Source organism: Mus caroli, unplaced genomic scaffold (assembly GCF_978045245.1).
Source record: "Mus caroli unplaced genomic scaffold, Mus_caroli_1 scaffold_19, whole genome shotgun sequence".
NCBI classification, from domain to species: Eukaryota; Metazoa; Chordata; class Mammalia; order Rodentia; family Muridae; genus Mus; species Mus caroli.
In genome coordinates this window covers 58,653,394-58,666,254 of record NW_028227274.1, presented here as the reverse complement: position 1 = coordinate 58,666,254, position 12,861 = coordinate 58,653,394, and the positions used below count along the sequence as shown (strand labels likewise).

Here is a 12,861-nt window from a genome sequence, read left to right as displayed (position 1 = left end):
GGCTGTCCTGGAACTCACTCTGTAGACCAGGCTGGCCCCAAACTCAGAAATCCACCTGCCTCTGCCTCCCAAGTGCTGGGATTAAAGGCATGCACCACCATTGCCTGGCACTTGGTTTTATTTCTTAAATGGAGCAGGGGTTGTGTGGTGATTCTCATTAGTTATCTTTTTTGGCAAGTTTGTATCTCAATTTATGGCAAAAATACTTTGAAGCAATTGGTGTTTGTGTGTGGCATAGCTATAAGAATGCAACTGAACCACCAGCATAATTTGCATAGCCTTTTAAGGTCTGATTGTTCTTCCTTTTTAATGTTAATATGTTAATCGTATGTAAATAGCCCAAACCTTCAGTGGGATCCTGTGTGGTGGAAAATCTTTGTGGCAGGTATCTGTGCTTGAACTAGGTCATGAAAATAGAGCCCGGATGATGAGATTATAGGGAGAAGAGACAGGAAATCATCCTCTGCACACACCCTGTGGAAGACCAAGTGAAGACATCACCAGGAAGGATGCTTTCACTGAAGATTTAGCCACATTGGTACCTGGATTTCAATCACTAGTCATTAGAATTTAGAGAACAAATTCTATTCTTTAACCTAGTCCACAGGTTTATAACCACTCAAACTACTTCAGAAATACATTCTCCCTTTCTTCTGTGTTTCCCTTTCTGCACTGTTTATTTTTATTTTTATTTTTAAAATTTTTATTTGTTGTTCTTTTAATTTTTTAAAATTAGGTATTTTCTTCACTTACATTTCAAATGCTATCCCAAAAGTCCCTCATACCCCCACCACTCCCCTACCCACCCACTCCCACTTCTTGGTCCTGGTGTTCCCTGTACTGAGGCATATAAAGTTTGCAAGACAAAAGGGCCTCTCTTCCCAATGATGGCCGACTAGGTCACTGTTTATTTGTATTTCATTTCAAGGAAGATAAGATACAGACTAGGGAATGTGAAATGAGACAATCAGCACCTTACAGTAATACTGAGGAAGCTATGATGGGTTCTTGGGATGTCAAGGAGCAACACATATCTTTTTTTCATAAAGAATTTATTAAATGACTTTTGGTATTCATGTGGAATAGAGCAGCCCTTTACTGTCACAGCATTCAAAAACCATATAAAGCAGAGAAATTTCATAATCTCCCCTCATTCTGGCATAGAATTAGAAAGCTTCTTTAGTATTTTCTCAAGGATTTTGACTAGATAGGATTTTTGGAAATTCTTAGTCATTATTGTGGTTACTCTGATCTCTAGGTTATTGCTCCTCTTTCCCTTTTTAAATTAGTTACATATTTAAATTTTTTCTTAATTTACTTTTATTGTATGTTTGCCTTACATGTATGTCTGTTTACCACATAAATGTGTGCCTGGTCCCTGTGGAGGTGAGGAGATGAAATCAGATCCCCTGAGACAGGAGTTGCAGGTAGCTGTGAGCAACTGTGTGGGTTCTGGCAGTTAAATCCTGGTCTTTTGCAAGAGCAGCCAGCATTCTTAGCCTCTGAGCCATCTCTCTTAACCTCAAAGACATCCTTGTACATGCCCACCCCATTTTAGCCTTTTTCTGGAGTTCTAGGGAAAGAACATGAGGCCTCATGAGCATGAGGCAGGTATTATACCACTGAGCTATTGCCCTAAATCTTCCTTCTTCTTCTTTTTTTTTTTTTAATGAAAAAAACTTTTTTTGTGTGTGCTTTTCCATGTGTGATATCAGGCATGAACATGACATGGCATGTATGCAGAGATCAGAGAACAAGCTTTCGTGTTGGCTTTTACATTCCACTTGCTTGAGTCAGGGCCTCTTATTTACTGCTGTATGTGGCAGGATAGCTGGCCCCACAATCTTCCAAAATTTTTCTCATTCTGACTCCCATCTCACCATAGACGTGCATGGATCACAGATGCTTAGCTGGCTTTATGTGGGTTCTGGGAATCTGAACTCAGGTCTTCAGACTTGCAAGGTCTACTTTATCTACTGAGTCATCTCTCTAGCCCAGTTATGGTTTCTCCTTTAATATCTCTACCAAGAGAGTCTTCAGTATAAAGTTTAAACTTATATAGGTCATTATCAAGACGTCTCAGCATTATCTAGAGGCAGCTAGTTTCACTCCATCTAAAGTTAAGAAAAGAACAAAAAACCAAACCAAACCAAACCAAACCAAACCACCACAACAAAAATAACCGAATAGCTATGAAGGAGTGGAAACATGCTGCTGTTTAGTCCCTCTCTCCATATACACAGTTGACGATTTCTAGCTAGGTAATGATGCTACCCAGAGTGGAAAGGGTTTCCTACATCAATAAGCATAAGCAAAATAATTTCCCAAATGCAAGCCCCCCAGGCTCATCTTTCACGTGTCCCTAGAGTCTGTCAAGTTGACAATACTAAACACCACAATGCTAACCCTGAACATGGATGTTGATTTATATTAAACAAATTAAAATATAAGTAAAATTACTTGATCTGAGAGTTTACTCAAACTGGGGGGGGGGTAGTTTTTAACTATCACTTTATGTATACATATCTGATCCCCTTGCTCTAGCTAATGTGGATACATAATCACTAAATATAGATAAAGCATGAATAACCTGGGTAAACCCAGTATATTGTTGTACAGTATCAGTGTCCTGTTTCTCTGTCATTGATTCTAATATCTTGACAGTCACAGGACTTCAGCCTAATTAGAAAGCAACTTGTTTCTTAAACATATCTCTTTGAGAAGAGTTTTAGCATCCTCAGTCACCATGTCAAGGAAATAATATTTCAGGTAAAATATTACTCTAAGAGAATGATTTTTAGTAACTAAGAACCCATTAGCCAAACAAAACTCCTGAGCATATCTTGAAAGCCTTTCTTGTATTGTTTCTTCATCTGTAGGTTTGAACACGGCAGGAGATTTCATCATGGCCTCCACCTGATCCACTGGTATTTTCCAGGCCCTAGCCAAACTCTGCAAAGATGCTTCATCCACTCCAAACACAGTGCGGTAGAACTTCATGCTTTTCTTCAGAGTCTCCAAATCACTGTCCAAGAGAAAGGTCAGTGTAGGGATGATATTCATTACGTCAGCAGCAAAGCCTTCCAGCCAAATCCTCTGCTTCAAAAATTGCCGCTTCTTTTCAATGGCTGATTCTGTGATATTGGGTAAGGAGAGCATAAAATTGTGTCTCTTGTAGACAGGGAGGTCACTTATCAGCTTGTCCATCAGGACAGGGAAGTCAAAGTCACAAACATTTTTGTTAGAGACCAGGAAGATCGGTGGCTCAGCAATGCCGTTCTCCCTAAAGGTGTTCACACAGTTAAGGCGGATGTCCTGCAGGACCTTTTCTCTGTCAAAGGTTTGAGGTTTGCCGTCTGCTTCGTTTGATATGTCAGAATCCACCTTGGTTCTCACAAAGTAGAATTCCTTTTTCATCATGCTGATTGCTTTGGCAAGGTCTATATCGTTTTTCTTGAAGCGTGTGGCCGAAATAATAATGAAGAAGTCGTACTCATAAAACTTCATTTTCTCCAGGTAAGTGTTTGGTGGGAACTTTGTGCTTCCAATCCCAGGCAGGTCCCAAAAAACCACATTGGGCATATTGGGGTGTTTGTATGGATGTCTTTCCATGGTTGTCTCTACCACCCCAGTTTGAGCTGCACCTTTCTCATCAGGCCTAACACCTCTCAGGGTGTTGATGAAGCTGGACTTCCCTGATCCACTCTCCCCGGTGACAGCAACATTGAGTGGGGTACTATCGATTTCTTTTAATGCATTCCTGATTGCAGAGTTTGCCTCCTGAATGTTCCCTTTTGCCATGCTTAATTCAACCAAAGTGATGATATCCTGAGAAATGATTTTGTTTCCCGTCTTAAATTTCTTAAAATATTCAGTAAAGGTGGAGGCCAAATCTTCGTGCTCACTCTTAGGTGAAGAGAACAGCTGACCCATGATTTCAAGCAAATAAAGGCACTGGAAGAAAGAAGGGAGAACAAAGAGGGTGTGCATGGAATTTCAGATTTTCATTGTAGCCAATTTCAAACACATTGCTACACACACCATTCTTAGTGGTTGTAATTATGCATTTAATCTCCCCTGTGTTCATTTTACACAATTGGGACTTTGACTAACATTATCCAATTTCACTCTTCCCACAGCCTGGCAGACTCCCACCCTCCTTTTCACTTCTATGAGGTTGGCTACTCTAGGTTTCACCTATGAGTGACAGAGTAGGGTCATTCTTTCTGCAGGTAGCTGAGACCATCACATGAGACTTTAATGGTTTATTCTCCACTGTCTCTTCACAAGTTCATTTTACCTTTCAGACTCCCCTGTGCCTCTGTTAAATGTAGACCACACCAGCAGAGGTCCCTCCCCTTCCAGCTTCCAGTGTAATTCACCTGTATCAGGTCATGGGCTCCCCAGTGCCCTTCTTGGGTTGCATGTCTGTAACTGTGTCCATCATTCTTTATAATCTATGCTATTTGGCCTTTGTGAACTGTTCAGTTCTTATGGTATTTTAAAGCAAGATACTTCCTTACTCTACTTATTCCTTCTGCTTAGACCTGGTAACAGCCCCTATACTTTCTGGCTTCTGGTTGTCACACATAGATCCTTATTTATCTGTTCAGACTATTCAGCATTCTGAATTTGCTGTTTTACTGAAGTCTCTTCATTTGAACATTTTTTGATGGATCCAGCCTGATCTGTAATATACAACACTTTCCCAATAGAGTTGGGTTGAAGGCCAATGGCCACGCCTCTTTCTAAGGAGGAATGGGACCAGACTTTTCAAATACTAATGCATATTTATATGGGGTTTAGTGTCTGCCTGTCCAGTCACCAAAGTCACAAAGATATGTTTGGTTTTCTTTGAAGATACCTAGCTTCCCCAAATAACAACAGCCAAATCAGGTAAAGTACTGTAAGGGACATAAACCATACTGGTTGATGCTTGGTTCACAGATGGCACAACCAGGGTACCTGCAGCATTACAAATGGACTCAGGCAACATATGCAGGAGTCAGGAGAAAGAGTAGTCAAGGCTGAGTTGATTTAGAGAATACTAACTCCTGAAACGTAGATGTGACAATCTGTATTGACTCTTCAGCTATACCCAGATGCTTGAATTTATGAGTATCCCAGTGGTAAAAGCAGGACTGACAGGTGTTGGATCAGCTACTATGGGGACAACAGAAGTAGAAAGACATGTATAGCTGAGTTCTACAGCAGTCAGAACCCCAGGTAGTTATTTAGGTAGCATTCCATTTCCCACTGTGTCCTTGAACCCAGGAGGCAGATGCTATGAGCAAAGTATACACTCTCTACCCTCAGATGCTACTAGACATTGTTCCTTGGGTCCATACAAAATTTGAACACAAGTCAGCAGTGATGGCATGCCTTTAATCCCAACACTTCACAGGTAGAGTTAGGCAGATCTCTATGAGTTTGATGCCAGCCTGGTCCACAGAGTGAGTTCCAGGACAGCCAGAGCAGCAGAAGCAGAGAAACCCTGTTTTGAAAAAACAAAAACAAAAACAAAAACAACACCCAAAAAATTTGGACACAGGAAGCTAACATGAGATGGAAAGTCAGTAAAGCCGTTAGCATTCTTGTAAAATGTTTGTGCCTCCTGAATGCTGCGCAGTCATGTGACATCAGCCTCCATGTACTGATGCTAGGAAAGGACACGTGCAAGGGTCAGTCTGTTCCTGACTAAACAGGGCAGGCACCTTCATGGACAGATGCTTTCACTCAGCTCCCTCAAGCCATCCTTTCCTTTATTGTCAGCTAAAATGTTATTGTGACAGCTGAGGATTTGAGAGGCAGTTCTGTCCATCACTTTCAAGTGAGCATGCTCAGGGAATGTAATCCTAAAATGCTTATGCCTGAAAGTTCACGCACATCTATATGAAGATGTATGGACCCCCTAAATAAAATTCCCATGCTTCCTTTGTTGGGGAGTGAGTTAGAGCTTTACTTGGGAAATGACTCCTGTACCAGCTTTGCCTGATTCAGGTACTAAGTATTCGTCCACCGTGTCCTATTTGGCTTGTTTATTTTGGCTTTGCACTAAGAGGTGGACTCAGTGGATCAGGCCACACATCGGTAGTACCCAGATGAAAGCTTTTAATTGCCTATTTCAGGAAAGACTCGTCTCCACTATCGGGAAGAAAACAGGAAAGGGAAGCAGCTCAGGGACCTGGATTTCAGCTCACACACAGCCAGTCGTCCCGAGTACGCCTTCCTGCCTCTCTGAATCTTCAGAAGTTGTTCTAATCTTACCAATGTTGCCAGAGCTTGAGTCTGTTAACAGTTCTGTGATAGAGGGAGAAAGACCAGATGGATCAGGGAAGCACGCAGAGGGTCACACAGAGGTTTGAGACTGCATTTTGAGCCTGGTGCCTGGAGAACTGACATTTTTGTCCATATAGTCTCCATAGAGACTAACAGGAGCCTCCTTCATCTGGAATGGGAGGCTAGTCAGGGAAACTTGACAATGAAAGCCTCAGAGATCTGAGGAGATTTGATGCAATTCTGGTTCTAACTCTAGCAATCTAAAGTGTTAGCCAGTGCCACATCATTTTGTAAAACAATCACATTTAGATAATTTCAGAAATGATAGGTCTCTGACTAAAATCATGATTTTTACCTCTAGATTCCTGCTCTCCACACTCTCACAGACCACTTGAGTGGGAGCACACACTACACGCTCCTCGTCAGTCACATGGCACAGAACCTCCCCTTTTTCTCTGGGACCCTAAGAGACCCCACTCTGCCACATGAGCTTGATCTCAGGGCCTCTGCTGTGCCTTTTCTATCTACAGCACTCACACCTCCTTATCTACCCCAGTATGCTTTTTTTTTTTAATTATAATTTTTTTAATTTGTGAATTGATTTTTTTTTGGGGGGGGGTCTTTTCGAGACAGGGTTTCTCTGTGTAGCCCTGGCTGTCCTGGAACTCACTTTGAAGACCAGGCTGGCCTCGAACTCAGAAATCTGCCTGCCTCTGCCTCCCGAGTGCTGGGATTAAAGGCGTGTGCCACCACGCCTGGCCCAGTATGCTTCTTGAACCCCAGACCTGACATCTTTCCTGATGATAAGGAGGTGGAATTTCTCATCATATAGATTTGCAAAAAGGATAACGTATTCAGTGTGTTGTGTGTGTGTGTGTACGTACTTTGTTTTGTTTTATTGATTGGATGGTTTCCATTTTATGTTCCAGATCATCCAGAAATGTGATTTTTCAAGTCAGTCCTGTAAACACTAAAGTTAAATTTCAACTAAAGAGTTTGCATGTTGACTAGTCTTGCTCTCCCCCCAGCCCAGTACCCCAGTGTCATACCATTTCCTGTTTAGTTATCTCATTTAATGTAAGGGCTACATACCAGCATATGAGTTTTCTAAAGTTATTCAACTGAAAGTTAAAACTTTTAAAGAACAGGTTTAAGATGGAAGCTTACTTAGAAATGTGGAAAAAAATCATTGGAATAGAAGAATAAAAAATCTTGACATGATAAATTTAACAAAATTATTCTTGTGGTTTTCTTAAAATGTGTTTGATATATATTTTCATGCATGTGTATGTTGTGTCATGTCTGCATGTATGTTTATACTCATATACTACTTATGGGCCCCAAATTGCATTGTAGTGGGCATTAAGCTAAATTATAACTGGTAGAGTAGCCCAAATGTGTTTTAGTTCATATAACAAATAAATCTTTGAGAAATAACTTAGATTTGTTGGTAAAAGGTGAGGCTGCCTGCAGAATTGCTAATGTGTATTCTTCCTGGTTGCTGGACAATTGGGTTAATAATTGTCTCTTAAATGTTAAATGCTCTTTGTTTCCCTAAGACAGATTGCAACAAGAACTATTAAGATTAACTCCCTATAAGATATTCCTACCCAGAGACAATGGAGGCTCATCTCTGGGCCTGCCCTGCCACAGGACAATAACATAACCAATAAAACTGGGCACAGACACTGCCCAGAACAGCATCCACAGATTTGTTTTTCTTTCTTAAGATTTATAAAGGTTTCGAGTTAAAACTTATCTGACTTCTTATTTAACTGCACACATCTATTCTCATTGTCTTCTGAGGATATGAGTGGCATGGCTTCTGATTTAAGGTATCTGTGTGTTCTGTTTTCTGCTTCTTTCCAGAGCCCTGACTGTTGCAATAGGGGACTTAACTTCATTTTTTATAACAGCTCTATAGGGCCTGTTCTGAGAAATTGGTCTTAATATACTTATGACCCTATGATAAAGTAATCATTTCAACCTTACCAGGTCTTTGAGGCAACAAATACCTTAGTTGTTTATTTATATCATTAAGCTTCACAATATTAAAAAAATAAAAAAGGATTCAATAAGTAAGAGAAAAAGTGCTTACAAGGTCATAAGTAAGTGGATACATTTTAAAGAAAATGTTGAAGAAAAGGAATTTTAGCTTGTAAATTGGTTCTGTTCTATGAGGATGGATCCAGGGTGAGGGGTGAAACAAACTAAAATCCCAAAGTATAATCTGCCCATGGGTCGTTAAACGGTTTTAAAAATTCCCAAGGTCACAGTTTACTACACTGGAACAAATCTAAAAATCTAAAAATTAAGTCTCATTTATATCAACAAGGTTCCCTTAAGATCTTGATATGCTTTTGTTTTCACTTACAAAAGAAGAATTTTATTTATTTATTAATTTATTTTTTATTAGATATTTTCTTTATAAACATTTCAAATGCTATCCTGAAAGTTCCCTATACATTCCCTCTGCTCTGCTCCACTATCCACCCACTCTGGTTTCTTGGCTCTGGCATTCCCCTGTACTGGGGCATATAAAGTTTGAAATATCAAGGGGCCTCTCTTCCCAGTGATGGATGACTAGGCCATCTTCTGCTACATATGCAGCTAGAGATATGAGCACTGGGGGTACTGGTTAGTTCATATTAGTTCATATTGTTGTTCCACCTATATGGTTGCAGACCCCTTCAGCTCCTTGGGTGTTTTCTCTAGCTTCCCCTTTGGGAGCCCTGTGTTCCATCCAATAGCTGACTGTGAGCATCCATTTCTGTGTTTGCTAGGCACTGGCAGAGCCTCATATGAGACAACTATATCAGGGTCCCTTCAGCAAAATCTTTCTGGCATATGCAATAGTGTCCGGGACAAAAGTAGAATTTAATTAAGATAGCATTCATCAGAGCCATAATGTAAAGGCTGTGATGAGTTACAAAAACATTGGATTCAACAGCACTTCATGGGGCTAATAGAGCATACATTTTTATTTAATATTTTAGGATTTAATATCTTAATACCTAAATTCATATATACCTTTCATGTAAAAATGATCTGAACTTTATGTTTCCTTATTATACCTATTTGTGTTTTCTCCTGACATGTGACTACTAACAAGGACAGGCCCTCAGCCTTAGCACTGTTGTTAGTAACACAATACATTGCCAAGCAACAGTGGTGACAAAGTCAAAGCTCTGCTCCCCATTGTCAGAAAAATGGCAGCTTCACAGATACATAACACATCATGCATAGGTGGGGGCGCTGCTCAGCACCAGGCTTCCTGGCTAGGTAATTCCTACTGAACTATCAAGATGACTCCATGAGACTCCATGATCTAGTCCCCTCTGACTTTTGTACCCCACTCTGGACAGGTATCCAGGTTATACTCAATCAACTTTAGATAAAACTAATGGAGGGGTTAGAGAGAGGTAGATTTAAGCTTTCCTAATAGTTACTGAAATTAATTATTCGGTAATATATTTGGCTAGTCACAAAAGCTGACTGGACTCTGACAAAAATGAAAACAATGATATCTACTAGGGCAACCAAGAGCCTGAACACACTCTATTCAGCCTGAGAAGAAGGAGGAAGTCATGAAGTCAAAAGATGCTGGAGATCTTTTCACAAAAGCTTCCCATTCTTTTAGTGCTCATCCCCAGTTCTAATTACACACTGAAGTTTGTCTTAGGTAAGCAAGATGGCTCAGCAGGTAAGAGTACTTGTCACTAAGCTAGGTGATCTGAGTTCTAGTCCCAAGAATTCGTATAGTAGTGAGAGAGAAGTGACTTCCAAAATTTGTCTTCTGACCTTTATATGCATGCTATGGCATGTGAGCTTCCAGCCCCAGTACATGAATATACATAAAATGAATAAATCAATGTAATAAAATAAATTAAATGCATTGTACAAATTTCTGAAAGAATTACTAACATAATAAAGAGGAAAATAACAGTAAAAAACGTTCTTCAATGTCTTTGCCCTGTGTTTGAGCACAACAAATTACAGTGATATGAAAATCAATTAATGCAGAAGGATGCATGCCTTCATAGCACCCCAGTTCTATACTAAAGCCCAGGATGTTAAAGAGGATTGCTCAGTTACAATGTCCACAGCATCTACCACTGCTGTTTTGGTAAATGGACTTGTTGTCAAGTCACCTTCTGCATATTTCTGATTGTGCCAGAGACAAGGGTTTTGTTGCTGTTTTTTGTGTCCCATTTGCTTTGTTTTTGCAGTGGGTAGGGTTTTAAAGCATCATCTCATAACTGGTCAAAGGGCTGAGAATAAGAGAGTTGAGTGCTCCTTCCTAAATAGACCAGGGAGGAGGGACATCTATGTCAATCCTTCTCTTTAGTCAGGCTCAGGAAACATTGTGGAAGAGCCAGGAGATGGGGACCTGGGAGTGGTGTGACTTAATGTCTTATTATTGCCACTTAGAATTTGGACTCATTACAGCTGCACAAGACTTACATGAGATCTAGCCCGTTGACATTTTAGCATTCATGAGACTAGGGGCACAGGAGGCCTTATCCTTAGTCAAGGAGATAGTAGATTAATATTCAAATAATGGCTGGTGGGGGAGGGAGTGTCATTTTTTTTTCTTTTTAGAGATGTAGCTTCTTGAAAGTTGCCCATAATCCAGTTAAACTCTACATCCAGAACATGCAAGCAACCCTAAAATCAGTGGAGTATTTGAAAAAAAAAGTCAAGAAAACACAGTGGCAGTCATTGGAAAGGGGAAGAGTCCCAGACAGAATACAACTGAGAAAAGAGGGGAAGGATGGGTAAAGATGATCAAAGTATTAAATCCACCTATGACATCTCCATACAGTAAATAGAAATATTTTTAAAACAAAACAAACAAACAAATCCTAAAATTGCTCCCCAGCAGGTTATAGCAGAAACATTGCACAGTGTGGCATCTTTTCCTTCAGTTCAGCTTCCACTGGAGTTTACAGTAAATCTGTTGAACTGGGTGGAGAGAGGCAAGAAAATAGTCCTAGGACTTAACATCGAGACACAAAAATTTTCATATATTCTGTAGTGACATTTCATCACACAAATCCTTTAAGGTTCATTTTCAGTTGTTAGAGGAAGTGGAGAACAAAGAAGCAAAACCACCCCTTCAGCAAACTGGGTAAATTTTAACTAATCCTTAGGTCATTCAGTTTAGGTCTGTCTGAAGAACATCTATAAACAAGTCCTCACTACCTCCACTCAAAGCCCCAATAGCTTTCCAACTGAGAATCCCAGCTCTGAGGCCATGTCTCTAAATGTCTTGTTACCCACAGGCTCCTTAGGAAAGAGAAGATGATAGTTAATAATCAGATCTGGAAGCTCAGTTACCTGAAAATCCTGTGTCCAGTGGATGCACTCACTGCTCCGGAGAGGAATAGCCCTCGGGTGTGCTCTTGGCTTGAGTCTACTTCTGATTCTCAGCAGAAGCAAGAAAATTGGGCAGGATTTTTGTACTCAGCTGGCTTTTGTCTCCCTTTCAGAGTGTGCTAGCCAATCACAGGGGAGGGTGCATCTAGAATACCAGGCTTTTCCAAGAACAGGAAAGTGAAACTAAAGTAGCTTTCAATCCTCTAAATGGGATTGTTTCCAGTAAGTAGAAATTGTGTTAAAAACAAAGCTGTATTAACACCACTCTAGCAAGTGACAGTAGCTCCACAAACAACTTAACTGCCTAGATAGAAAGATCCTCCATGGCCCCTTAGAACTCATTTTCTTACCCCTGTGCTAGATTGTTTTATGTCAACTTGACATAAGCTAAAGTCATTTGAGGAGGGAACATCAGTTAAGAAAATGTTTCCCTAATATTGTGCTGCAGGCAAGCCTGTGGGACATTTTCTTAATTAGTGATTGATGAGGGAGGGTGCAGATCATTGTGGGTGGTGTCATCCTTGAGCTGGGTGTCGTGGAGTCTATAATATAGCAGGCTGAGCAAGCCAGTAAGCAGCAGCCCTTCATGACCTCTACTTCAGCTCCTTCTCCAGGTTTCTATCCTATCTTCTTTCAGTGATTAACAGTGATATAGAAGTATAAATCCAAATAAACTCCTTTCCTCCCCAAGGTGTTTTTGGTGGTTCAACTCACACACACCTCACAATTAACTCTTGATTCCACAAACACATCCTGAGTTGAAGTGACATAGCATAATTCCTGGGTCTTGTGCCACTGCCAGTTTTAGTCTCATCCCTCCCCCCATTTTTGCCATCTTACTATAACCCTATTTGGCCCTATAACTATTATGGTGTCATATTCTTCAGTCATTCACACTATAGTAGTGGACTGGAAGGAGAACTGGACCACTGGGAATGAGAAGATAGGGTTGGAAAGTCAGTGTGGCTGAAGGTACACAGCTCATCAGGACTGCCCACATGGAGATCTACACTCCCATCCCTTTGCTACAACTCTCCACAAATCCAGGAGTGGGTGGTGTTTATTAACATTTCAACAAAAGTAACTGAGACTCTAAACAATTAAGTCATTTGCACAGACAACATAGGATGTTGTCTTAGGCTTATCTCTGCTGTGATGAAACACTATGAGCAAGGAGTCCAGAGGAGGGAAGAGTTAACTGGA

The 12,861-nt window shown here is 40.5% G+C and overlaps 1 protein-coding gene across 1 annotated transcript; it reads right to left on the bottom strand.

The window, feature by feature from the left end:
• Positions 1-888: 888 nt before the first annotated feature.
• On the bottom strand, positions 889-11,790 carry LOC110284724 (interferon-inducible GTPase 1-like). The gene is made up of 2 exons (XM_029472185.2): positions 11,620-11,790; positions 889-3,954 (listed from the first exon to the last, which is right to left on the bottom strand). The coding sequence occupies exon 2, from the start codon at positions 3,931-3,933 to the stop codon at positions 2,680-2,682; it is 1,254 nt and encodes a 417-aa protein (XP_029328045.2). The 5' UTR covers positions 3,934-3,954; positions 11,620-11,790; the 3' UTR covers positions 889-2,679.
• Positions 11,791-12,861: the final 1,071 nt, after the last annotated feature.